The 26,759-nt window shown below is 31.3% G+C and overlaps 2 protein-coding genes across 9 annotated transcripts; both read left to right on the top strand.

The window, feature by feature from the left end:
- Positions 1 to 581: 581 nt before the first annotated feature.
- LOC114302409 (DUF724 domain-containing protein 6) lies at positions 582 to 11,236 on the top strand. 8 transcript variants are annotated; one of them, XM_028247426.2, is made up of 9 exons: positions 582 to 1,274; positions 3,976 to 4,392; positions 5,665 to 6,141; positions 7,247 to 7,367; positions 7,445 to 7,662; positions 8,875 to 8,971; positions 9,058 to 9,348; positions 9,497 to 9,631; positions 10,310 to 11,236. In XM_028247426.2, the coding sequence occupies exons 1-9, from the start codon at positions 762 to 764 to the stop codon at positions 10,996 to 10,998; spliced, it is 2,958 nt and encodes a 985-aa protein (XP_028103227.2). In that variant the 5' UTR covers positions 582 to 761; the 3' UTR covers positions 10,999 to 11,236. The 8 variants fall into 8 exon arrangements, with proteins under 8 accessions (XP_028103227.2, XP_028103225.2, XP_082755851.1 ...); XM_028247424.2 differs by having other exon boundaries at positions 583 to 1,274; positions 9,497 to 9,664; XM_082899725.1 differs by having other exon boundaries at positions 594 to 1,274; positions 9,121 to 9,348.
- Positions 11,237 to 19,061: 7,825 nt separating this feature from the next.
- On the top strand, positions 19,062 to 22,182 carry LOC114302408 (protein AGENET DOMAIN (AGD)-CONTAINING P1). Its single transcript, XM_028247423.2, has 2 exons — positions 19,062 to 19,727; positions 21,881 to 22,182. The coding sequence occupies exon 1, from the start codon at positions 19,237 to 19,239 to the stop codon at positions 19,699 to 19,701; it is 465 nt and encodes a 154-aa protein (XP_028103224.1). The 5' UTR covers positions 19,062 to 19,236; the 3' UTR covers positions 19,702 to 19,727; positions 21,881 to 22,182.
- The last annotated feature ends 4,577 nt before the right edge of the window (positions 22,183 to 26,759 follow it).

Below are 26,759 nucleotides of genomic sequence, written 5' to 3'. Positions count from 1 at the left end.
AAATTAATAAAAATATAAAAATACAAAAAATGTACCGAATTCTCGTATTTTTTTTTATTTTGTATTTTTAGTATTTAATGAATTTTAAAAGTTTTTTTTCACAATTTTTTTACTTTTTAGGTATATTTATGTTAGGTATGTCTAAAAAATAAAAAAATTTTGTTTAAAATATTAAAAAAATTCAATTAAAACAAAAAAATACAAAAAATAAAAAAAATAATTTTTTTTTAAAAACAGAACCAAGCACGGTGTTTTGGAAACTTCTAAAAACACTAGTTTTTTGATTTTTTAGTTTTTTTACATAAAAAAAACATAAAAAATTAACTTTTTTGGGGTTGTTTGAGATGTTCTAAATAAATGTATTTTTTAATTTTTTATGAAATATGGATTGGATATGGGTTAGGTTTGAAGTGAAGTTATAGAGCGTGATGTGACTTAAATAAGATGATTTAACTCAAATAGACTAATGCATTTTTAACTTTTTATGTTATAATAAACGGGGCCAAAAAAAGTCAAAAAATTATAAAAAGGTCAAAAAAATTTATCATTTACATAACTTCTCAAAATACACCCATCTCAAAAGAGTGAATATTAGAATTTCCTCTTTATTTTTGTTTTCATTAATTTTCCCACCAAACTACTGCATTCAAACAGATTTGTTACTGCATAGTGTGGGGAAAAAAAAATAAAAAATAAAAAAGAGCTAGGGTTTTGTGATAGGAGCATTTTAATGCCCTAAAAAGGAAAAAGAAGAGGCAAAAATGGGTGGTTCTCGCGGTGCTGGTGGTGGTGCTGGTGTTCAGCGCAAACAGCAGCTATTTCCCAAGGGCTCTCTGGTCGAAATCGGCAGCGACGAGGAGGGCTTCAAGGGTGCCTGGTACGTCGCCACCATCCTCGACACCCCTTCTTCTTCTTACAGGTCTTCCTCTCCCTCTTCGAAGAAGAAGAACGACCTGTTCTTCGTCGAGTATCAGAGCTTGTTAGACGACGATGGCTCTACCCCCTTGAGAGAACACGTCAAACCCGACTTCGTTAGGCCTTTACCTCCTCCTCCTTCTTCAGAATCTGACCTTGTTCCCTCCTTCGAATTATACGATGTCGTCGATGCGTCTTACCGTGATGGATGGTGGACTGGTGTCATCACCCTAGTTCTCAACAATTCCAGGTTCATAGTCACTTTCCAGAACCCTCCCGACGAGATCGAGTTTGGGGTTTCGGAGTTGCGGGTTCACCGGGAGTGGGTCGACGGCAAATGGGTCCTACCCGAAAAGCAGGTATGGATTTAGGGTTTTGCTTTCTAGTGTTTTGGGGGTTTATGCTATGCGCTTTGATTTTGGCCATTATGTGATGCTATGCTGGGATTTGATTTCTAGGGTTTTTTGGGTTCTGATTCGTGCATGCTTTTTGTTCTTACGTACATATGCTATTCACGATTGATAATGTATAGTATAAATTTTTCTTTTTGTCTGTGGCTTCATTCAATTCGTTTTTTTTTTTGGGGGTTAGTTTTTACTTGCTGTGTTTGGTTCATGGATTCGGGAAGTAGTTTGGAAAGGTAAGGGGGAAATGCGTGTGAAATGTTGGTGAAATGTGGCTTCATTCAATTCGTTTTGTTCTGGGTTAATTTCACTTAATCTGTGTTTGGTTCATGGATTTGCCAAGGAATTTGCAAAGGGAAATGGAAAAGGGGTGTGAAATGTAGTTATAACTTATATTTCATTTACATTTCATCTACATTTTTCCTTTGTCTTTCAAATCCATGAACCAATTACAGCATTAATCTCTTATTTTTGCCTTTTGTTTTGATAGTAGTTAATCCTTAAAGCCTAATTTGATATGCAAAAAGGTCATTTTAAAATTTGAATAACTTAAACCATATGATCAAATAATCATTTGTTTTGTTCACTAATTTAAAGTGAGAGTTGAAGAAGAAGAAGATAAGTGTTTGGTTGTGCAGTTTAAATTGTTCAAATTGTAATGTTTAAGCTGTTGAATTTTAAAACAACATTTTTACCCATCAAGTTGGGTTTCATCATTATTCATTTGGTCGGATGGTTTCCAGTTGGACCATATGAACTGAAATCAGGAATTTAGAGACTAATAGGATGAAATCAATAATTTAGGTATGAATTAGAAAAAATTGCTGTAATTTAAAGGATAAATTTCATTTGTATTGCAAGACTATCGCTATTTTATCTGTTTTATGTTTAAAGTATTAATTTCTTCTATCTATTTCATGTTTAAAGCATTACTTTCATCTATTTAATCCTTGAAAGTTTTTAATTTCAACTACTATAGTTTAATTGGAGACTGTTGTCCAAATCAGTACCAGTTAAATCTAATTTGATGGACAAAATGTTTATTTCAAAATTTGAACAACTTAAGTCATAAAATCATTATTTTGAAATGAAGGGTGGATTAAAGGATGAGTGTTTGGTTGTGTGGTGTAAGTTGTCATATATAGTGTGAGTAAGAAGATGGGTGTTTGGTTGTATGATTTAGGTTGTTGAAATTGTGAAATTACCTTTTTCTCCATTACGTAGGGTTTTACTATTAGTGATTTGGACAAATTCAAATTGTCTGCAATTGCATTATATGATAAAAATCAGAAACTTTAGGGACTAAATGGATGAAATTGATAGTGTAGGGGATAAAAGTGAAATTAATCTTGATTGATAAATATATAAGTTTTCTATTTGTTCTTGGCTTCATTCAATTCATCTTGTTTTCGTTTGCTGTTTGAGAGTTCATTAATTTATGAATCAACAATATTTTCCCAATCTTTTTATTCAACGTGATAGATGATAAAAAAATAGAAGGATTAGCTATCCTGATTAATTATGAATTCATTTATTCCTGTAAACCTTAGTTAGTATCTTGTTATGATTCTCATGCATTGTTCTTATTAAGATGCTACACGGTCATTGATCTCGTAATTGTTGGTATCCGCTTATTGTAATAGGATGTTAACTGTGTTTGTTATACACGAGTTTAATTTCATGAGTAGTGAACTATATGAACACATAAGAGAAAACTGCATTGTAGCTTTAGTTTAAGAACTTCACAAGGTTCAATTACAAAAGCATGGATGATATGATACAATGCTCTGTGCATTTTATATAGTAGACTTTCGACCCACTAGAACAACCCAGTACCAACTAAAACTAATCACTTGATTGATACTGATTTCTCATTGGTTACAACATATTGGGGATTGTATCCTATCATCAGCTTGAATTGGTATCATAGTGTGGGGTTTTCTTCAAGTTAAGGAGTATTATCTTTGTTCAATAGTCTCATTGCTTCCTTTCGTGGTCATGATGGAGTTGGGTTAGAGACCATAGTTATAACCAAGAAGCATGTTTTTTTTTCCCCCTTTTTTTTTGGTTGAAATTTCAACAGTAGCTATCTATTTATCAAGTTTCTCTTATTTAGAGATGGGCCTGGAGAATGGACCTTACTCATCTATTCTTCTAAACAAAAGGGTTGGGCATTTGATATAGGGCAGCTGATTTTTTTTTATTGGCAGGGCTGGTCAATGATATAGGAAATCAGTTTTTTATTTTTTATAATGATATTTTTATACCTTTTCTACTGATAAAAAAATATATTTTTGATCGGATTGAGGAAGACAGAAGGGGAAGGAAAATTCCCATGTAGTAATTTGCTCTTTGAGTTGTATGTTGCTCTATTTTATTGCTAGCCTTCTAAAAAAAGGAAAAAAGATTACTGCAATGGTAACACCTTTTGTGACTCATGTTTAATATTAAGCTATTCCATTTATAATTTGGGCAAGGTGAACCCCAAACTTATTCCAATTATCTTCGTTTTTCAATTTTGGAACACTCAAAAGTCGTTGTTCTGACACAAATTATTGAGCTGATGCTGATACCTTTGTATATGCTATCAATTTAACTTTAAAACCTTGATTCTGATTTATTTTATTTTATTTTATTTATTTTAAATTCTCAAAAGAGAACAACAGGATTGAAGTTTAGCGCAGGAAAAAGGGTAGAAGTATCTTTTGACAAAGAAGATTATCGTGATTTTTGGTTCCCAGCAACTGTCCTTGAAGACTTGGGGAATGACTCTTTCGTGGTGGAGTACTGGAGTTTAGGGAATGGGAGTGAGGCTGAGCTTCAAAAAGCAACTGTTGATTTGCTGCATATTCGACCTTCTCCTCCTGATCTCAAGGGAAGAAATTTTGTTTTGTTGGAAAAGGTGGATGCTTTCTATAATTCTGGCTGGAAGAGTGGAGTGATTACCAAAGAACTTGCTGATAGAAGGTATATTGTCTATTTTAAGCATACAAACAAGGACATGGAACTCAATCAGTCAGACCTGAGACCTCACATGGAATGGATTGATGGCAAATGGATTGCTGCTTCTCAGGTATGATCATTTTCTGTTTTGGGGGACCCAGGCTTTTATATCTTTTATGGGTTAAGTTTCATTCTTCCTTTTATGTTCTAAAAAATTTCTTCTTCCACAATGTCTGTGGATTGGGCCATGATTGTCATGTTGCACATTGTCATAGATATCTATAATCTCCTTATATTATCCACTGGCAAATTTCTTTTTGGATTTACCTTTCTGGATGGCCCTAAAAAAATTAGGGCAAATTACATATACCTCCCTTGAGGTTTAGCTAAATTACAGATACCCCCTGAGGTTTTGGAAATTACAGATACCCCCTTGAGGTTTATATTTTCATAACAAATTGCCTCCTGAGGTTTGTATTTTCATAACAATTTGCTCCCTAATTTGTTATACAAATATAACCTTCAGGGTGGTATCTGTAATTTCTCAAACTCCAGGGGGTATCTGTAATTTTGTTAAACCTCGAGGGGGGTATATGTAATTTGCCCTAAAAATTAATTCTCTTTATTTTGACATATATGAGGAAATATGGAGAGTTGCCACCAAAATTATGGTGTTTACTAGCATATTGTTGTTCTATGCCCACAAATCTCGAAGGTTGAACAGGTATAGTTGGTGGAATCATTCATTAACATGTCCTGATAACACATTATAAGTTTCAATTTTGGTTGTTCATGTCTAAGTTTGTTATTTTGATATAACATAGTTAAAAAAGGCTTTATCTATCAATGGTTGGTGACCTTGTATTCAGTCTCACATTTGTGCTTCCTCAGTTTTCCACCTTGTACGAAGGCTCACTACTTCATAAAGCTTTGCGAAACATTTGTTGGTCAAGTGGGATAATGATTTGACAATTAGTATAAGGATGCCATGGATCTTGAAGTCACTTGACTGCAATATTAAGTTTAAAGTTTAAAGATTAATATGTTGTTTTTCTTTCATTGAGAATGATTATAGGGTTCATAGAGTACTTTGCTAAATTTTAATCATTGGATGCTTGATTTTAGTTTTATTTAAAACTTTATGATTATTAGTGATTTTCACAATGAAGAGTATGAAAAATTTATAAATAATACTTGTGAGTAAAATCGAAATAAAATTTGTGTGATACATTGGGTGAGAGACCAGTGGCCTGACTGATTGACTTGGTCATCACCTATGTTTGTTAGGTGTTTTTACTAAAATTAGATTCACTAGCTGAGATGGTTTAGTTCATAAAAAGTATTTGAGTTGGGGAATATAGAAGTTCAGTTCACTAGGCGAAGTAATGGATTTTTGTTTCAGGATGTCTTAATCCCAGCGGATTATGAAGAGCACGTAGGGAATGCCTGCATTGGTCTTAACAACACTCAGATGGCTGTTCAACTTGCTAGTTCAGGTGTTACAAAGGATAAATCTGAAGAGAAAACCCCATCCATTAACTCAAGAGAGAATCAAACTGAGCAGTCAACTCCCTGCGATGGATCACCATCTTCTCGTGGTATGGCATCACTGAGAAAGAAGACGAAGCAGAAGAACCCTGATATTGAGGTTTCACATTCGCGGCCATCCAAGAAGCTGAAAGAAGGAAATGCACCAGAGACCCCATCTCTCACCCCATATCAATTAAATACAATGTTGGTACAGGCAACATGTGAAGAAAATCTTCCTAGTTTTTCAAGCCCATCCACCGGTGGTGCTGGAACCAATTGCTCAAAACAATCCATGGATGGTGATCAACTTTTTACTAAACCTCGGAGCCGTTCTCGTGGAAAGAAAATTGTGAGTCAAATATCATCTCTAAATCCTTAATGAGATGTTTGATCCTACACAATTTTTTTTTAAAAAGTGCTATTAAGGCTCACTTCAAGGCGAGGCTAAGGAAAAAAGTCATTGACGCTTTAATTTTAAGGTTATACTCCCCAAAGGTTTGCACATAACAGTTTGAAGCGTGCATCTTGTATGTCTTTTGCGCGTAATAACTTGGGGAGTACATGTAGAGAGCTTACTTTCGGTGGTTGTTAAACTTTTTAATCTTATTCATGATTTAATTTTTAAACTTAAAAAAAGAACTTTTGTAATTGTAGACTTGATGGGAAAAATCAAGTAAATGACCTACCGAGAAAAAGCATAAAGCTAAGTCTCAAGTGAGAAACTCAATAATTGAAGTTAAGAATATCGATTTCACCTTTGATAAGAGTAAACCTTTTTCTTTTCAATGAAATGTTCGATGTCTTGAGAAGAAAAAAATTCACACTTAATATTACCATTTTAAAATATTTATTTTTTCTACTATTTTAAAATATTTTATTTATTTGTTAAATATAAAAATTCAAAGTGCTTATGCCTTGATGCCTCAAGGCTTGCGCCTCAATTCAAGGGATAAAATGCCCCGCATTATATTTTTTGCCTTTGATCTTTCTTTACATCTGAACTTTGATCTATAGAAAGAAATAAAATTGACATAGCAGATCCATCACAAAAATTGTACTAGTCCATTTATTCACTTGTTTGAACTTGGAAGGTCAGCTTCTACTGTCGTTGAGGCTAAGCAAAAATTGTATTAGTCCATTTATTCCTATCATTTATTATATGTTATATTATTCATCACCAGCTCCAGTGTTACTTGTGCATGGTTGGAGGAAGCATATTTCTGTCAGTGCCTTGGTACACAGAAACAATCATATTTACTTGTTTGGAAAATTATAAATTTACAATAAACCTACTGTTCACATGTGAATGACTTTATCTAATAGTGGCCAATTTATGGTTGAAACTCTGTGCACTTGTGTGCGTGGACACTCAACCGAGTGATTGTTGTAATTGTACTTGTTTTCTCCCAATTTTGTTTGTTTGTTGCTCAACATGATCAGGAATGTTGCTTTAGCTGATGCAGCAGGATAAACCACAGAAAGTTGTTGAATTGGACCATTGTGCGTCAGGAGCTGTGAAAGAAAAGGGAAGACCACAAAAATTACAAGTCAAAAGCCCGCAACCTTCAACAGGAGGTATCTAACTGCTTCATTTATACTTTGTTGATTATATATATTTATTCTCAAGTACATATATGGACAATGATCTGCAGGTAAGAAGGGCAAAGCAGGTGTAGAAACTGCCAAAGAATTTGATGTAAAAGAGTGTATAACAAAAGAAGTTGACATTCCTGTCATCATAGGGTTACCCTGTAATGGGATGAGAAGCCCACAATCTGAAAATCATCATCAGTTCGCAAGTGGGGAATGTCTGAAGTCCATCACTGATCAAAAGGAGCAATTAAATGATCCAGCAAGAGAACAGATTGAGGTGAGCAATGTGATGAAAATGACACTTTTGTGAACAAGGATAAAATAATAGTGGATAACATGGTGCCTTTGGCACAAGGGTAAGACTGCCAAAGATGCTGTTGAATTTGGCAAGAATATTTACATTTTGTAGCAGAGAACTGTTTATAGACTAGATGGTAACTGCACTGCCAATGCAGTTACTCTAAGCCTTCCATAACACCTGAAATCAAACAATGTGTTTTGGATGGCCCTGGTTGTTGCCAACTTTCCGTGGTGTTTCTGTTTTATTTTGCAGTATCCAAGCAGGACTCCTTGTATCAGTGTCAAAAACTATGCCGTTCTTATTACCTTGTTACAGAGGTTTGTAACACATGAAAAGTACTACAATTAGCATTGGAGGCTGGAGAGATTAATGGGAAATTATGATTGGCTTGTAGATCGTGCCAATGAGATGCCAAGGGAGAGAAACTTTTTTGTTTTCATGAAAAGTAGATGCTGCATGGTCATATTACCTGTTAATGGCATGAAAAATTGTTGAGATATTGTTTTTCCTTTTCTTTTATTCGTTGTTTTCTCTTATTAAACTGTGGATTTATGTTCCTTGAAGCAAAAATGAATTATTTAAAGGAAATCTACCATAAGAACCATATTAACATTGTCCTTGTTGACATCCTATATAGATTTGCTCGCTAATTAGCAAAATTATTCTTAGTGTCGGAGAAAGTTACGCTTAGGAGTAGGATCGGAGGACACTGTGGCTAGAATCTACATTAGCAAAATCATTTTTAATGTTGGAGAAAGTCAGGCCTGGGAAAGAGGATCAGAGGACTCTGTGGCTAAGGATCTACAGGGTCCTAATATCACAGCTGGAATTAGGAGAGGAGGATGGGAGGACTCTGTGAACAAGAAAAGAAAATTGCATCCCAGGATTCAAACTATGTATGTAATGGTGTAAATATGATTGGGACTGATATTATACTGAGAAAAAGTTATTGTGTTAATTACAAGTTTACTATCAATTCTTTGTTACTTTTTTTTTGTCCCCACTGGCTGATTGGATCTGTGTTATCAGCTCAAGTTGTTTGTAGATCAATTTAAATTGATGCATACGGCTTTGACGCCACCTGATAATACCAATTGAGAGTCCAGCTACAGAAAAATTAATATTCTATTCATTTTGTTTGGTACTTGACTTGCATTGTTCTGATGGCGTTGGTTCTTTCTGGTGCAGGAGATTAATCAATTAAAAAGTGGAGAGGACATTCCAAAAAAGAAGAGGGGAAGACCACCTAAATTACCGAGGGAAAGCCCCAATGCTTCATTGACTGGTATATCATAATACCCCTCTATTATACAATGCTTTTGTAGATATGACATTTATTTTTTGGTGAGAAACTGTGCATTATAATTGTAGATAAGAAGCAAAATGGAGATGTAGTTGCTGTTGATGAAATGATTGTGAAAGATTGTATTACAGAAGAAGTTGAATTGCCTACAATAACGGAGGCAGAGTCTAAGAAGCTTCCTAATAGTCCAACAAGGCGCCAAAACATATCAAGCAGCATGATGAAAACGCCCCCTGTAAAAAAGGATAAAATGCCAAATGAAAAGGTTATGCAAGCATCAAGTGAGCTACTTGAGAAGCCTTCATCAAAGAGGGGAAGAAGACGGAACACAATTGTAAATATTGAATCACTGATTCAAGGTAAGCATTGAGTTCCCGAGGTAAAAGTGACAGTGCATGCATAGGAAATGATGGGGTTTACTCGTGGTATTGTAACCTTAACAAATGTAATCTGTATTGTGTGTAATTATGTGGTCTGGAAGTAATCCCCCCTTGTGGCATTTTATAGATTCTCAAGAGGCATCCAGGGTGAAAAGCAATGAAGGTATCCCAACAGATAGCAGGATGAAAGAAGTTGGAATGGCTAATGATCAAGTACCCAGCAATGTGTCTGATGATCAACCTCTATCAACGTGGCTTGGGGGTATGCACTTTCCAACGATTGTTGATGGCTCAAGTAAGCTAGTGTATGGTTTTACTGCACTCTATTGCAGTTATTTGCTTGTTCTAAGATGCATGGACACTTCTATGGAGGAGGCGTGTTGCGTCTGACAATATGGCACTGTCTGGACACTCTTAAAAGTGTGTTTGACACTTTTTCAACATGTCTGAATTAAAATTTTAAATTCATATTATCGGACTCTTCTCAGACATTTTGGTGATACTTATTGAACCATCTGAACACAACTTATGTGATGAATCTCTTCATAGGTAGAATGTTGTGCATTCTTTGGATTGCAACTTGTGCACTCTAAATATGGTTTGAAAATTTTATAAGGTGAACATATCTTGTGTATTTCAATGTTCTACAATTGTTTTGCATTATTTAGAATTCAATTGTTATGTGAATTCATTGATATCTAAGTTAAGGAATATATGACTTTAATTTTGATTAGTGTTATGTTACTTTTCTCTGATTACCTTTAGGTAAACTATTGATATATTTGTCATATGATTAATTTATAAAAATATGAAACTTTAGTGTATCCCTCGCATATCTTGCATTTTTTTGAAAACCACCGTGTTGACATGTTTGTTTCATGTTGCGTGTCCGTGTCTATGCGACTTAGCGCTTGTTTGACAATATTTGTTTAATGTTCAGGAGTTTCCCCTAGTAGGACGGCCCAGCAATGTACTGTGACAAGTGAAAGAAAAATGGAAATTGCAGTGCGAGCTGCTACAGTTGATGGCAATGGGAACATTTTGTCAGTTCCAAATCAAAACTTGCCTTTTGTGAAGACCTTTCCTCTTTGGGAAACAATTGAATCTATGGATGTGTTTCAATCGATGCCACAAAATCCACATTTTCGTCCTTTGGAAAGTTGTAAAGAAAGCGCTCGTGAAGGATTAGCTATTGGTTGTATGGTAACCTTTTCCAGTGTGGTAAAGAAGACAACCGAGTTGCAATTTGATGGGCCAAGGAGCTCAATTGAGGACTGTTTGGAAACTCTTCTGGACTTGGAAGGTCATGGATTTGATGTTAAGATGTTACGAGATCGTTTGACTGGGCTGCTTCTGATAAAAGACAAGCAGGAATTCCTTCAGGATCAGTCGAAAGAACTTGAAAGTCGGATTATGGCGCACAGTCATGAGAAAAGCAAAATTGACGAAGAGATTGATGAGATTAATAAGCAGATAAAGGAGTTAAAAGAAAAGCGTGCATTGGCTATGTCGACAATGAAGATTAAGGATTCTGAGATTGTTTCCTTGCAGTCAACCATGAACGACATCAATGAAGGCATTGAGACCATCCGGCTTGATTTTGAAGAACTAGCAGCTGACTATTGGTAAGTGGTAGGACTTCATGTGAATCTCTTTTAATTTCATTGTTATCGAACTCCTGGGCTTAGGGGGCAGAGTTATCATGGATGTTGATGTACCTGCACTTCTTTTTGCTGAGGATGGTGATGGAAGTTGGTAAATTAGGACAAACTACCGTTGGATTTTATTAGCCTATTTTGTGATGCACTTTTGTGTAATGTTTATATTGGGAGTTTCAAGATTGAGCTTAATTTCTACTGTTTTCAAATCTCCCTCCTTTCTTGCTTTCTCATCCTTTAGCATATTGATTCATTGATTTATTGAAGTGTAGCCCCCCCCTACCCACCGTAAGATTGGGTACAAAGGAGGTAATGGGGATTACATGATTGGGTTAGTGGAAAGTAAGGGAGGTTTAACTAATCTCATTTGTGGTATTTTATTAGTGTCACTCAGGATAGTGTCACTGTTACACTTTCTATTTGTTTGTGATACAACTGTTGAACATACTATTCATATTGGTTGATTGCAAAAAGTTTTGTGCAATTTCATGGCATGTATTGGTTCATATCTATCTATTCATATTGCTGATTGCAGTCTGAAAAGAGATCAATTTCAGCATATCCTATACCTTGATGTATTCTCTTAATTTAATGGACTTGATTAAATTGAATTTAAGCCATATACAATGATAAACCATTCAATTGACCTACTCGGGTTTGGATGTTTTGGTTATAGGTTTTCACTAATTCATCACTTTGGACAAATAAATAAGAATAATCTATCTATATCTATACTATTATAAAAGGAAAGAAGATGTTATAAAAGGAAAGAAGATGTTTAAGATTTATTGCGGAATGATACATTTTAATTTTTAATTTTTCATATACTTAATTATGTAGGGTTTATCTCTCTTGTTATATCATTGTAGATAAATTTAAGGATCTAAATTGTGGCTTAAGATGTTGATAACATTTGATTTTTAAAAATTTTCTTCTAACCTATTTAAAATACAAAATTCTATAGGGAGAAAGTGATCAAGACCTTCAGTTTGGTATACTCGCCTTTACCACTTGTGTTCTTTCAAATTAAAATTAAAATTTATATTTTTAAATTTATCAGTACACTATTAGCGTAAAGATAATGGGTGTAATCCTGGTTCGGCCTATGTTGAGACTTGTGGGTTTTCATCAAAATTTTGGGCCGGGCTGGGTCAAGAGTTAAAAAATTAAGCCCAGGTCTACCCCTAAATTCAGGGGTATTTGGGCCTTGGGTGGGTTGGTGGGCCTTGGGCTTGGCTTTGGGTTTGGGCAGGCCCAACTATTTTTTTTCTTTTTTTTTTTAAAAAAAAAATTATACTAAAATTTTATTATTTTTTATTAAAAAATACACTGGTCTCGGGCAAGGCAGGCCTTGAGTGGGCTTGATGGAGGTCGATAGACTGGGCCACGGGTTGGGTTGGGTTGGGTTGGGTCGGGCTTCAAAATGATGGCCCAGAGACTTGGGTTGGGCTTGGGTTTGGGTCCAAGTCCAAATTGATTGGGCCCACTTTGGACCGCGGGCGAGCTTTGAGCTGCCTATGAGCTGCGAACCATTTTTGCATTCCTTCTCTAAGTAATAATAATTGAAATGGAAAAGTTGTTTTTCCAATAAAATGCAAAATCCAAATATAATTTAGGATTTGTTTGGAATGATAGATTTTTAATCAAAACGTTTTTTATTTTTTATTTTCTACATATTTTTTAATAAAAGATATAAAAAATTAATTAAAATAATCAATTCTTAAATTAGGTCTTAGCAATGTTGTTTCTCTCTATAGCTCACGTTGACTCAAAAATAATATTTTTATTTGATATTTTATGAAAAAGTACATAAAATAACATTTTTTATTCTGTATTATTAAAATAAAATTATCAAATTATAATATAAGTGTCCCAAAAAGAGTGATGTGGTATAATAGCCAAGACCACAGTAAACCTTTGTTTGGTCCCAAAAAGAGTGATGTGGTATAATAGCCAAGACCACAGTAAACCTTTATTTGGGATATGGGTTGGCTTTTTATTTTGTTTAGGCACTAAAAGTTTCGTTTGAAATAGGTTTTTTGACTTTTGTGAGAGAAAAAATAAAATAATTACGGTTTAGATGTGACATTTTATCTTAATGACTTTTTAACTTATTTTATTTTTTTTGTGATTAAAATAGCCAAACCCGAGTCAACCCAGACCTTCATGCCGAACGAAAATTGCAAAACAGGGGGGTTTGTTTGGCAACCTAGTAAAAAAAAGTTAAAAAATAATTACACTGTTTGTTATTAGATTAAAAAAATTAAATATTACATTAATTTATTTATAAAACAGCAACTTTTTAGACACAAATAAATTTTGAAACAATTATAATTTTTTTTTCAAGATTTTAGTCTTATATCAAAATAAATTTTTAATTTTATTAATTTAAACTCTAATATTTTTATTTTTTTAATTTAAATAATTCACTTATTTTCATTGAGTAAAACAAAAAAAAATATATTCTCCTACATAAAATAAATTATTTGTCTATTTTTATTAAATAAAATGAATAAAAAAATAAGTAATTTAATCATTAAATTTAATAAAAAAGATATTTTATCCATATTTTATTTTATTAAAAAACTGAAATCTTAATTTTGTTTCAAAAAAATTCTTTAACTCCTAAAAAATAAAAATAAAATAAAATAAAATACAATTTTGTGAATTCCAAAAAACTTTGTGTGCCAATAGGATACAGTGATGCTATATGTACCAATTAGTGTATTAACTATTGTATCAACACTAGTTATGATATTATTATTAACCCCACTCATAAATCACATTACAAATACTTAAAACCTTTTAAATTATGTCACATCATCAATTGATACACTAATTGGTGCATATAACATTATTCAATAGGATACGGTGGTGTTACGTACTAATTAATGTACTAACTAGTGTATCAATACTAGTTATGACATTATTATTGACCTCACTCATTAATCACATTACAAATACAAAAAACCTCTTAAATTATACCACATCATCAATTGGTACACTAATTGGTGTATATAACATTATTCAATAGGATAATGTAGTGCTACATGCACTAATTAGTGTACTAACTAGTGTATCTACACTAGTTATGACATTATTATTGACCCTATTCATTAACCATATTACAAATACCAAAAATCTTTTAAATTATGCCATATCATCAAGTGGTACACTAATTAGTTCATATAGCATTATACAATAAGATATCACCTAGAATTATTTTCATCAATCAATCATAAATATATAAGTCGTCTATTATCTATATGTATAAGGAAAATGGTCCTTTTAAGAATAATGATTGTGTAAGTTCTAAACTCTCAAATTAATTTTGTTAATTTTTAAAGAAATAAATAAAAAAATCTATTGGTTAGTTCCTTAAGTCAAAAATTCAAAAATAAAAAAAGTTTAAATTATCTACAATTTTAAATTTTAAAATTCAAAACAATATGATAAATCTCTCTCACTCTTCCAAAAAATAATGTTGATCAAAACAATTCAAATAAAAAATAAATAAAGACACTAATTATCTATGATTTTGAATTTCAAAATTCAAAATAATATGATAAGTCACCTTTATCCCACTCTCACATTTTCTGAAAAATAATATAAATCTAAAATTTTAAAAACCCAATCAAATTAAAAATTTAATACAATTCTCTTTTTAAAATATTCAATATTTGATATTTTTTTCAGCCCGGCCAACTCCTTCCCAAATGTAATGATGCAATGGTTATTATCTCTCTTTGCCAATAGTCCAAACTTATTTCTAGTTTGTTTGTTTGTGATTTTTTTTTTGTTGTAAATTTATATTTTCGTGTGAGTATTTTTTTTTCTTCTCTATATGACTTTTTTTTTTCCTATGTATTTTTTTCCAAATAAATTGATAATAAATATATATCTGTTAATTATCTTTATTTTGGGAGTTGATTTGAAATTTTTTTTTGGGGTGGATGTTTGTGTATTTTTTATTGTTGTTGTTATTTCTTTTTTATATATGTGAATTAATAATATAGCTATGAGTTTTTTTATTTTTATAGAATAAGGCGTTTTATATTATTCTTTATGATTTGATCATTTTTTTAATTTCTTAAACAAAATTTTCAAATTTTTTACTTGTAAAAAATAAAAAACATTTAATTATAATTTATGGATTAAAATAAAAATAAAAATTAACACCTATATATAGAATAAAAAAACATAAAATTACGCATTTTTTTTATTTTTCATTTTTAACTCTTTAAAACTCTACCAGTACCTTTTTATTTCCACAACATTGTCTTTTTATATTTACAAAGATAAAAAAGTTAGATCAAAGTTGCTTAATGGTTAGAGCCGGCCCTGAGATTTAGGAGCCTAAGGCGAACTTTGAAAATGGACGCCCCTCTTACATTGAAAAAAAAAAATTATGAATAAAACGATAAGTTATAACTTTTTTATTTGTTTGTAGTCACAAAAAAAATTTACTTGCACATATAATCATTAAAATTATAAACAAAACAATTTAATGAAACAAAATTATGGCAAAAAAATTAGGAAAAAATTATTCAATTAAAACTGATAAAGACCTAGGTAAAAAAATTTGGGCAAAATTATTTATTCTACTAAAATCTAATAGATAAAGAAGGTTAAAAAAAAAAAAAATAGGGCCCATATATTGTATGTATTGTTTTTCTTGGGGCCAAACATTTTTTTTATATATATATTTTTTCATTTTAATAAATATAAGCCAAAAAACTACACTTATAAATAAATATGGGCTAAACCATACATGGATCCAATAAAATATTTTGGGGCCCTTTAAATTGATCCTAAAAAAAAAAAAAAAAAAAAAACACTGAGCCTATAATATTTTACCAATTTTGGGGCCCTATTTTTATGCCAAAATTTTGGGACCTAAGGCCCAGGCCTTACTGGCCTTAGGCCAGGGCCGGCCTTGATAATGGTTAATGGAGGTGGTCAACATGGCAACAAGGGTGATGATGAGTTTGGTCAAAGTATTGTTTGGGTAGATTTTGAAAATGTGAATATTAAAAGAATAGTAGATAGTTTGGATGATGAATTGGTTTAAAAAACTAATGTGTGGTTGAGATTAAGTGTGAATTTTACCATATAAAAATTGAATATGGATCATATATTATTTTTTTTATATATAATTTTGAGTACTTTTGGGTAACTATAAAAAATTATTGTGATTACATGTTACTTATCATTTGATATATTATTGTTGTATTATCGTAATAAATTTTATTATTAATGTCTATTATCAATGCAGTGATAAGACGTTACATGATAAATAAAAATATGTTTTATTATTATTATTATTGATAATATATTTCTTTATTTACCTTTTTACAATGTTCAAAAAATTAATTTATGTTTATTGTTAGTTTTTGTAGATGATAAATCAATTTTTTTTTAAAACCAAATTCAAGTTATAACTAATTTGAGATTGAAAATGAAATTTCAAAAGAAATTATAATTATATATAATTTAAAAATATTTTTAAAAAAATACAAGGAAAAATTGGAACTATAAATTAAAATTATCAAACAACCTAATTCTATGAAAAAAAATTAAATGAAAAATTCATCAAATTTGAATTTATAATTATTAAATATTTTTACTAAGCCATTAATTTTTTATTCAGGTTTAGCTTGATTTGGACTTAAATAGTTTTTCAGATATAAATATATATTAATATTGATGCAATCAATATCAGACATATTTTAAGAAGGATAAATTATATCGATAGTCCCCATATTTTGTCTCTTGTGTCAATTTGGTCTCTGTAATTTCAATTAGTTTGATTTTTACCCATAATTTTAGATTTTGTATTAATTTGGTCCAATTGATAATGCCAGTTAAGATTTTTGAAAGAAAATAGTTATTGAGTTGGTTGAGATTAACTTATTGAGTTGAACAAGTTTATAATTTTGTTTATAACTTATTGAGTTGAAAAGTATAACATATGCTATTCATGGGTGTATTTTTTATTTTTTAAAAATAGCAATTATAACAATTGGACCAAATTGAGGCAAAATCATAAATTTAGGTCAAAATTGAGCAAATTAAAATTGCAAGGATAAAAATAACACAAGAGTTAAAATATAGGGATTACTAATGTAATTTATCCTTTTAAGAATAAGTACATAATTGCTTAATTAATTTTGAAATTGTTAATAAATATACCAAGCAAATATGTACATATTTCCTATTTTTGTTGTACATTTAAAAAATATATATATTTACTAATTAAAAGTTAAATAAATAGGTAGATCTACTAGCTCATGGATTGGACATGAACTAGACGATTCTTTAAGGATTAGACTTAAATTAAGAATTATTGGCAAAAAAAATTGATTTAAACTAAATTTTCTTAGTTACTTTTTAGTGTTTAATCCAATATTAAAACTCCAAATTAGCTCATATGAGTCACGAACTAATAAACTATGATATAATTTAAATATAAAATTTAAATTTATTAGGACTAGAATATGACCTACAGTTTGGGGTGACTTTATCTTAAATAGTTTTTTTATACATAAATATATATAGCTATTCATTTAATTGTTTTAAACATAAATATATAGTTTTTTTTTTTTTAAACTATAGTTCAAACTTTTTAATAAGCATGCATAAAATAATTCCATATTTCTTATTTTTATTATAAAAAAATATTTACAAATATTTATTTACTAGTTTAATAAATAGATAGGTCAAATGATTTATATAAGTTAGGAACATAACAGTATAATTTTTAATGATTAGGTGAATGGCAAGTAGAAGTAAATCTAATGTTAAGTTCAAATTTAATATCACAAGTGAATTCTAATTCATTTTTACGTAAACCTTAAAACATAAGACAAATTATAATTATTTGTCTTCACAAAACATGAAAAAATGACTATATTGACAAATGCAATTTATCATTACCATATAATAAATTAAATTTACGAAACTCAAAAGACGAATTGTATTTATGTTTTATCATAAATATAATTTCTGTGATTTACTTTTTAATTTTTATGACTTAAATTATGTCATATATTTGTTATTAAGAACTTAAAACATACAATTAATGATATAAGAATAAAAAAAATTATTTTATATGTAATTATGATAAAAATAAATAAAATTTAATTAATTCTAAATTATTTTTACTAAATATTATAGATAAAATTCTTTTATACGTAATTATGATAAAAATAAATAAAATTTAATTAATTCTAAGTTATTTTTACTAAATATTATAGATAATTTTTTTAAATTATTATTTAATTTTTAATTATTTAGACTTCGTTTGACAATGAGATTTGGGATTACTTTAGTCACAAAAGACAAAATAGACTGTTTTAACTACAACAAACAAAACATCACATCCAATCCATAATTATTACATTTTTTTCTCACAAAAAAATCAAAAAAATCAAAAAATTCTTTCTAAATTAAATTTTTTAACCCAAATTAAAATAATTAAAAAAGCAAAAAAAACTAAAAAGCAAACCTACTACCCAAACGGAGGCTTATTTATACATACAATCACGATGAATCCGGATCACCCGTCGTCTTCCCCTGTCGCCCCAAAAACGACGTCGTTTTGGAGGCAAATTTTCCAAAAAAAAAAACGCAGAGAAGAGGGAGGAAGGAGAGGAAGAGGGAGAGGGAGGAAGGAGGGAGGAGGAGGAGGAAGAGGAAGAGGAGGAGGAGGCTGCGAGCTCACCGTCCTCGTCCCTCGCCGCCGTCGCAGCCGCCGTCGCAGGTCGCAGCAGTCGAAACACCTGCGACCGCCGTCGCCTCCGCCTTCCGACCCGTCTCCACCTCCTCCTCCCCTGTATTTATGGCCCCCTCCAGTCCGGCCCTTCCCCCCCTCCTCCTCCTCCCTCCTCCCTCCTTCCTCCCTCTCCCTCTTCCTCTCCTTCCTCCCTCTTCTCTGTATTTTTTTTTAAAAAAAATTTACCCCTAAAATAACATCGTTTTGAGGCGACGGGGAAATGCGACCGACCATCCGGATTCCAATCACGATATCTATGTGCATATAAAATGACTCAAAAATCCCACGAAGAGACAAAAGAGCAAACGTGTCCTTCCTTCTTCTTACCATTACTCTATCTCTCTCTCTCTCTCTCTTCAAATACAACTAGGTACTTTACTCTGTAAAATCATCTACTGTAAAGGTAAAACGAAAAGCAAAAGCACGAGCATCACCATGGGAGATTCAGAGGAGGAGTGGTTGAAGAAAGGAGCGGAGGTGGAAGTGAGCTTCGAAGACGAGGGTTTCAGAGGGTCCTGGTACACAGCCACTGTCCTCCGAACCGTCTCCAAGAAGAACAACAAGATCTTCGTGGAGTTCCACAGCCTCATGGCCGACGATCGTGGTTCCAAACCTCTCCGAGAGTTCGTGAATGTAATCTTGGTTCGTCCAGTCCCTCCTCGAGAGCTCAGTCGGACCTTCAAGCTCAGCGAAGAGGTCGATGCTTTCCACAACGACGGTTGGTGGGAGGGTATTGTCACTGCCATTCTCCAAGATTCTAGGTACTCTGTTTTCTTCAGAAGTTCCAGGGAGCAGATTGATTTTCCTGATTCCGATCTGCGCTTGCACCGTGAGTGGGTCCACGGGATTTGGGTTCCCCCATTGGAACAACAACCTCCTCCTCCTCAAGAGCAAGAATAAGCCCCGTCTTCTTAGTTTCATTTCAGGTAAAGAAAGAGGCCCAAACCACTTTAGGAACCATCTTATTGCTGTCAAACAGCACCAAGAAAGGGGTTAATTCATGGATTATGCTTTTTGCTATTGTTTTAGTTTCCTAAACAATCTTCTTTATTTTTTGAAATTTTGGTTCTGTGTTTTCTTCGAACCCAATTTCAGAATATTTTGAACTCTCAACTTTTTTTTCCCTCCTGTTCATTCAGCCATTTGGTGAGGATTTGGAAAGGAAAAGGGAATATGTGGATGAAATGTAAATAAAATATAGTTACATTTTTTTTCCTTTTCCTTTCCAAATCCCTACCCAAATTCATAAACCAAACACAGCCTAAAGCAAAACAAACAATCTAGGTGACCCAACTTATTGGACTTGGGTTTGCATTCATCAGCTGCTGCTTGTCTGTAGACCAATTCAAAGCCTGCTATTAATAAAGGAAAGACAATGTCAAAAGTGCCAATAGCTTAGTAGCTGGTAAAGTTTCTTGATTAATGCAACAAAGGGCAGGTGTCAAAACTTGCCTTCATACGCGTTGGGGGGTTTATGGGGGAGGGGAAGAGCTATACCTAGTTTTGTGACCCATTGCCATTGAACCAAAAAAGAAAAATGAAAAATGTTTAAGACCCACAAAAACTCTCACAATTACACCCTCAATGATGTGGTATCATGTGTTAAGTTTTGATTTGTTACACAATGATATAGGGTTCAACTCAGTTGCCACACCATTGTGGGTGGATTTGTGGGTCTTAAAAAGAAAGGAAAAATTAATCAGGAATTTCTTCTTGAAATTGAATGCAATTTATAGCTCACGTGGTGTTGAGTTTGAATTGTTCCTCTTGATGCTACTTCATTGATTTATCTTAATGATTGCCTCTAAGAAACACAGACACATGTCACAACATGGACATGTTTACGTGATAAATTGAATATGGTGCTCAAGAACCCAAGTTTGAGGGTTGAAACCGAGATGCTAGGCCAGCCTTATTAATTTAACTAGGAAAGGAATTCAATTTAATACATGACATGTAACAAAAAAGAAGGAATAAGAACTTCTAAGTGCTTATCTAATATAGAAATGGTGTGGTTATAGTATTTAACTGGAGTGTGGGGTTCATCAAATGAGTAAATCTGGTTATTTTGATTTTTTGTTTGACTGTCCATGTTATTTTTATCTGCTACCCTTATAGTCCCTCCATCCATTTTATGTGTTTTATTGGGAATTGTGATTGAATTTGCATATAAATGTAAAGAAGTATGACATGATCCCCCCATCACATTTTATTGGTTCCATTGACCATGCACAAAGTTTAGTTGAAACATCTTTGAATGATAAATTTACAAAAGTAGTGTTATTAGGGATTGTGATTGTATTTGAAACATAAATGTAAAGACAGGTAATAAAAACTTTAAAAAAAATCCATCGCTTTCATTTTTGTGCGTTGGTTTTGGCTAAGTGCTTCCCATAAAAATCTTAAGTGCTTTCACAAAAATTAGTTAATTTTAGAAAAATTTCCTAAAATTAGTTTTCGGAAACAGTTTTCTAAATAAGTTCTTCATTTGAGTTTCCCTCCCCCCCTCCAAAAAAAAAATAAAATAAAAAATAAAATGATACTAAATGTTCCACTTTTCAAACTAAGACGCATAAAAATGAGACTTCCAAAAATGGAAAGTTAGACATTAAATGAAACAAAACAAGCGGCTGCATTGGATAAACAAGTTGTGAATTCAGTTAATTTACTTGTATGTTTATATGTAGTTAGCAATTTGTGCGTTGCAGTCTTGTGTGTGAATTCCCTTTTCGTGACTCTGGCACCTATATAGATGGGGAAGATTCTAAATTATATTTTTGGTGGGTTGAAGGTTCTAAATTATAAGTGGGTGATTTGCTTGTATTCTATCATTATATTTAGAAGAAATATATGGTGTTATGAGAAAACTAATATAAATAGATGGAAGCATGATGGATATGTAACTACTCTAGGAAATAAAAGAGGGCCTTGTTAGGTAATAGAAGTGTTTTTAGACTGAAAGCATTGTTTTACTAGTTTTATAAGGAAGTTTCTTTAAACTGGCTACACTGTTCACAAGTTTGTCAGGTTGTATTATTGCTTATTTGCATTCATTCGATTGATAAAGCTTTTTACTCAGGTTGTTGTGGACCGAAAATCATGGCTGCCTATGGAATTTCGGGGCATTTTTATTGGATTTTCATGGAGAACCATTTCTGATGATCCTTGTCATCGCATCTTCCATTGCTGTGTGGTTTATCTAGATCTTCACAAAGACACATTGTGGTGAGGTTTTCTTTTGTTGGTTTACAAGTTCATGTAGAAAAGATGTGAAAAAGTTTAATATTGCACTCTAGTACACGACTTATGGGCTTATTACTAATGTGATTAAAGCTGCTTTGGTTTGCAAATTCAATATTATGTTTAAATGTTTGTTTTTGCATCTTTCATTTGATCTTCACATTTGTTTCTGTTTGTTGAATATCACTAGCTTTCTTCATTGTACTTTTTTTAGTTTCCTTCTTATGATTCAATGGTGCTGAGGTCAAGCCCAGCCAAAAGCCCCCATCCTGAGGTTTAAAGTTGCATTATCAATTGTCCCTGCCATTAGTTAACTTAACAGTCAACTACCAATTTTCGCTAATGTAAGTGGATTACTTTTTTTAAATACCAAATTTATCCTCACATTCCCTCCCTTCTTTACTGTATTTCCTTTCTCACTTCATACAAACAACCATCACTCGTTGGTCCCTCCACCTCCCCCCATTACACATCAATGCACCTTCTCCTTTCTACCACCTACCAACCCATCACTGCCACAACTCAACCATGCCACAAATCAAAGAAAACTTTTTTGTTTAGCAAAAAGTAGTTTTTTGAACAATTAGCCAAGCATGTAATTTGCATAAGACTCTATTCATGAAAAATTATTTCTTTGAAGTAATTAATCAAACACCCAGTGTAAAACAACCCAGGTCACCTAGTGCAAAACCACCCCCTAGTCACCCAATGTAAATCTCCTACTGCAAACCTCCCTAAAACTCCATAGCCATCACCCAATGTAAAACCCCCAAGTATTAAAAGCAAATCTCAGGAGGTGTTGGGTGTAATTTATCTTTTTGATGATGTTAAACTTATACTTTGACTAGTTATAGTATTTGGAATTTTATAAATGGGCCATTTGTTCCAATGATGTTGATGCATTTCTTTTATTTTTCTCATACAATGCTAAATAGAGATGCTATTTGTGGACTTGATTATGAAAGAAAGGTAGAAGAAGAAAGAGTGTCAGTAAAATTTAACATGAACTATGACAAGCTGTTGGAGTGAAATATTTGAAAGATGGGGAAATTCTACATGCTTGACGTGTTAGTTATGATCTTTGTGGTGGTTATTTTGATTATGAAGAGGTCTTTGGTATGCTTTAAATGGTGTGTGGTTATGATTTTTGGTTATGACTTATTATGATAGTAGTTATGACCTATTATGATTGTTATTTTGGTCACGACCGTAAAACTCTTTGGTTATGTATAAAGTAGTGTTTGGTTATAATTGGGAGAGTGGATAGTAGAGTGATCCTTCTTTAGATTTGTTATAATCAGTCTCTTTATAATCAGCAATGGAATGATAAGGTGAAATAAAGGGAAATAACACCAAGCAAGTGATGAAATATGTGAAAGGCTTATCTCTAGGAGGAGCTATGCTCTTGTAGATCTTATACATGTTTTTATTTTGAAATTTAATTTCGTTCTTTATTGAAATTTGTGTGTGTAAATTATGTATGAAAAAAATTAAATCAATTCGTTATAGTAATTACATGATTTTATCATATTTATTTTGAAAAAATTGAAAGGTTAATTTTTGAAATCATACTTGTCCATTATTTAGAACAAATATATGAAATCATATGGTTACAATTATTGATGAATTTATATATTTTTTTTCTTCATGAATAATCTATGTATAGTTGCCTAAAAATGAACAGTTTAAATTATTAAAATAGAATTATAGCAAATTGAACGAGTACTAGATGGGTCAAGTCTTCACCCCAACTTGAATGAAGCGAGACCCAACGACTATGATACCAGGCAATTATGGTTACATAATAATAATGAGGAAAATGTTTAAATTAGTCTTTATAGTTGTTATTAGTGTTAAAATATATGTAAACAATGTATTAAAAAGTATAAAAATATGTAAAAATATATGAAATGTGTATTAAAATTATAAATATTTTCTATACTTCCTATTGATAATCCCAAATTAGTCTTTAGAATTGTTGTTAGTGTTAAAATATATTAAATGTGTATTGAAAAATAGTACTAGCTTTTATCCAAAAATTAATGGTTGTGTTCCTGCTTGATAGGTGGTGGTGGTATTGTGCCACGATTATGGTTGTGGTGGTGCTTCATACATGAATTAATGTATATATTAGTATATCAATTAGTATTATGTCATTATTATTGATTTTACCTATTATACATATTATAAAAATATATTAGTTTGTAAATTAATTGATACATATATAGCATTATTCTTACGGTTGTGACATTATGTATTTCTCATTTATTGCTAAAGGTCATTGTTACCATTTTTATCTTTGTTATAAATGTAATTAACTTTCCTTCAAAAATATAAATTGCCATTATTATATAAAAACACAGATATTATATAAAATATGATTTGTCATTATGTAATGTTGTTGTTTTGTTAATATAATATTTCCTATGTTCTACCGAAAAAAAAAAGGAAAAAAAAAAAAAGGGTTCTGGCCATGTGACCCAGATATTAATGAAGTTATGATTCGGTGTTTCATGTCTTAATGAAATTTTGAAATTAAACGTCAGTCTCTCAAATTTTAGAAGTTGCTCCTCTTCATTCCGGCTCATTATGGGTTTATTTCAGGTCTATTTTAATGATTTAAAATATTTATTTTGTGAGATTTATTGAACATATTATTCATATAAAAATTTGAGTTGATTGATATAATTATTTGATCAAATCACATCAAACAATTACTTATATTTGATTAATTTGATTTTTTATATGAATAATATATTTAACAAAATGAAAAATTTGAATCATTGAAGTGACTGTTCAAAAAAAAAAAAAAAAAAAAAAAATCATTGATGCGGACTTTCAATAGACTTGTAGTAAGCCAGACTGAGCACTTGAGAGAAATGCTTCCTTAAATTTGAGATTGTGGATTGGAATTTGAAAACAATTACATTGTGTAAATAATGCCAAATGTTAAATTTGTACCTAATTTATCATTCTCATACCCCACCAATAAATTAGATATACTGGTTTTTTAAAGATATATGCTTATAGAAAAATGCTTATAACCAAGCTCAAACCCACCTCTAATCCTTATACTTGGTCTTAGTCTCTATTTTCAATTTTTATCTTATTCTTTGTTCGATACTTTCTTTGATGCAGTAAAAATATTACACGAAATAAGATGGCATTCTAGTACATGAAGAATTTTGAATATATAAAGAGAAAACTTTAAATTCACAAGAAATAATGACTTTTCAAAGAAAAGGTCCTAATTTGATCTCTTCTTTAATTTATATTGATCCAATTATTTTATGAAATTTTCAATTACTTATTTTACCTCACTCTTATTACAATGTGACAAAATTAGCATAAAAAATATGAGGCAAAATTGGGTGAAAGAAAGGGTCAATGTTCCAAATTCATATTAATTTGTTTCAGGATGTACCAGCCTATCTATTGAGACCTAGGCCCCGTAATAATTCTGTGGAGTAATATTATGAAGATGAGCATGAAAGTTTCTTCATCATTAGATTACACATATAATAAAATACCACACACTAATCAAATGATGAAAAATTTTCATGAAGCATTTTATGATATTTTTTCCATGATCCTTAATATTATTCAATTCTATAAATGCGGTTGAGCTTTTAAGTTTGCCAGTTCTTGAGAAATGTTATAGATTTGTAACTTTAAATTTATAAATTTACTCATAATTATGTGGTGTATGATAATCTAAAATTTGACACATCATATTATATTATTGTGATCAAATTAAAATAACTTCCTAAAAGTTTTTAAACATTATAAATGTAGAGTATATGAAGTGCCTGGAAAACCAGTAACTGACTTGGTTTATATTGTGTTTGGAAGAAAAAAAAGAAAAGCAACAAATGAAACACAAGAAATTGAGGTAAACTTTCAAATATGAATAAAAATTAGTCCCATTAATAAACTTTGTAAATTATTGGCTATTCATATATATTCTATATTTCCTCATACGTTTTAGAATCTTGCAAACTTAAATTTTAGAATTTTAGAATTTTTGCAATCTTAAATTAATTTAATGAATTTTTTAATTTTAAAAATAGATCCTACTAACTACCTCTCAATGAGCATTGGTTAAGGTTCAAACAATATCAAAAAAATTTAAATTAAAATTTTAATATATATTTTACATAATTCCATACATTTTTATGTATTTATATATATACTCACATCATTTTAATGACAAATGCTAACAAAAGCATTGTTTAATATTAAATTTGTGTAAAAAAACGATTCAAAAAATAGTGAAAAAGTTAAAATAAATTTTTAATTCAATAAAAGTATTTTGAAATTAGTAAAAAAATATCTAGTTATTTTTTTTTTTTTTTTTTTAAGTCTAATAAAACCTACATGTGAAAAAGTTATTTGAAATTAAAAAAAGAAGATTCATTTAAGACGAAAACCAACGAAAAACCAAAATTTTGCTTTTTTTTTTTTTTTTTTTTTTTTAACCAAATCCAACCTTAAAATGTCAATTTTATTTGTTTTATATCCACAAACCAAACACCGCTGAAGGAAGGGTGGTTTCAAATCCCTGTGGCCCAGTTGCTGAAGGGGGTTATCATGCAAATGTGAACACAACTATCGTTTGAGGTCTGAATCAAATTCTACAAGCACACACCACCTCTGTAAAATTTATATCCAGCAAAAAGCAAAAAGATGCATAGTAAATGGTGATATGGTTCGGAATT

This window comes from Camellia sinensis, chromosome 12, assembly GCF_055761805.1.
Source record: "Camellia sinensis isolate YWXY chromosome 12, ASM5576180v1, whole genome shotgun sequence".
NCBI lineage: Eukaryota > Viridiplantae > Streptophyta > Magnoliopsida > Ericales > Theaceae > Camellia > Camellia sinensis.
This window is presented reverse-complemented; position numbering and strand designations above follow the sequence as displayed.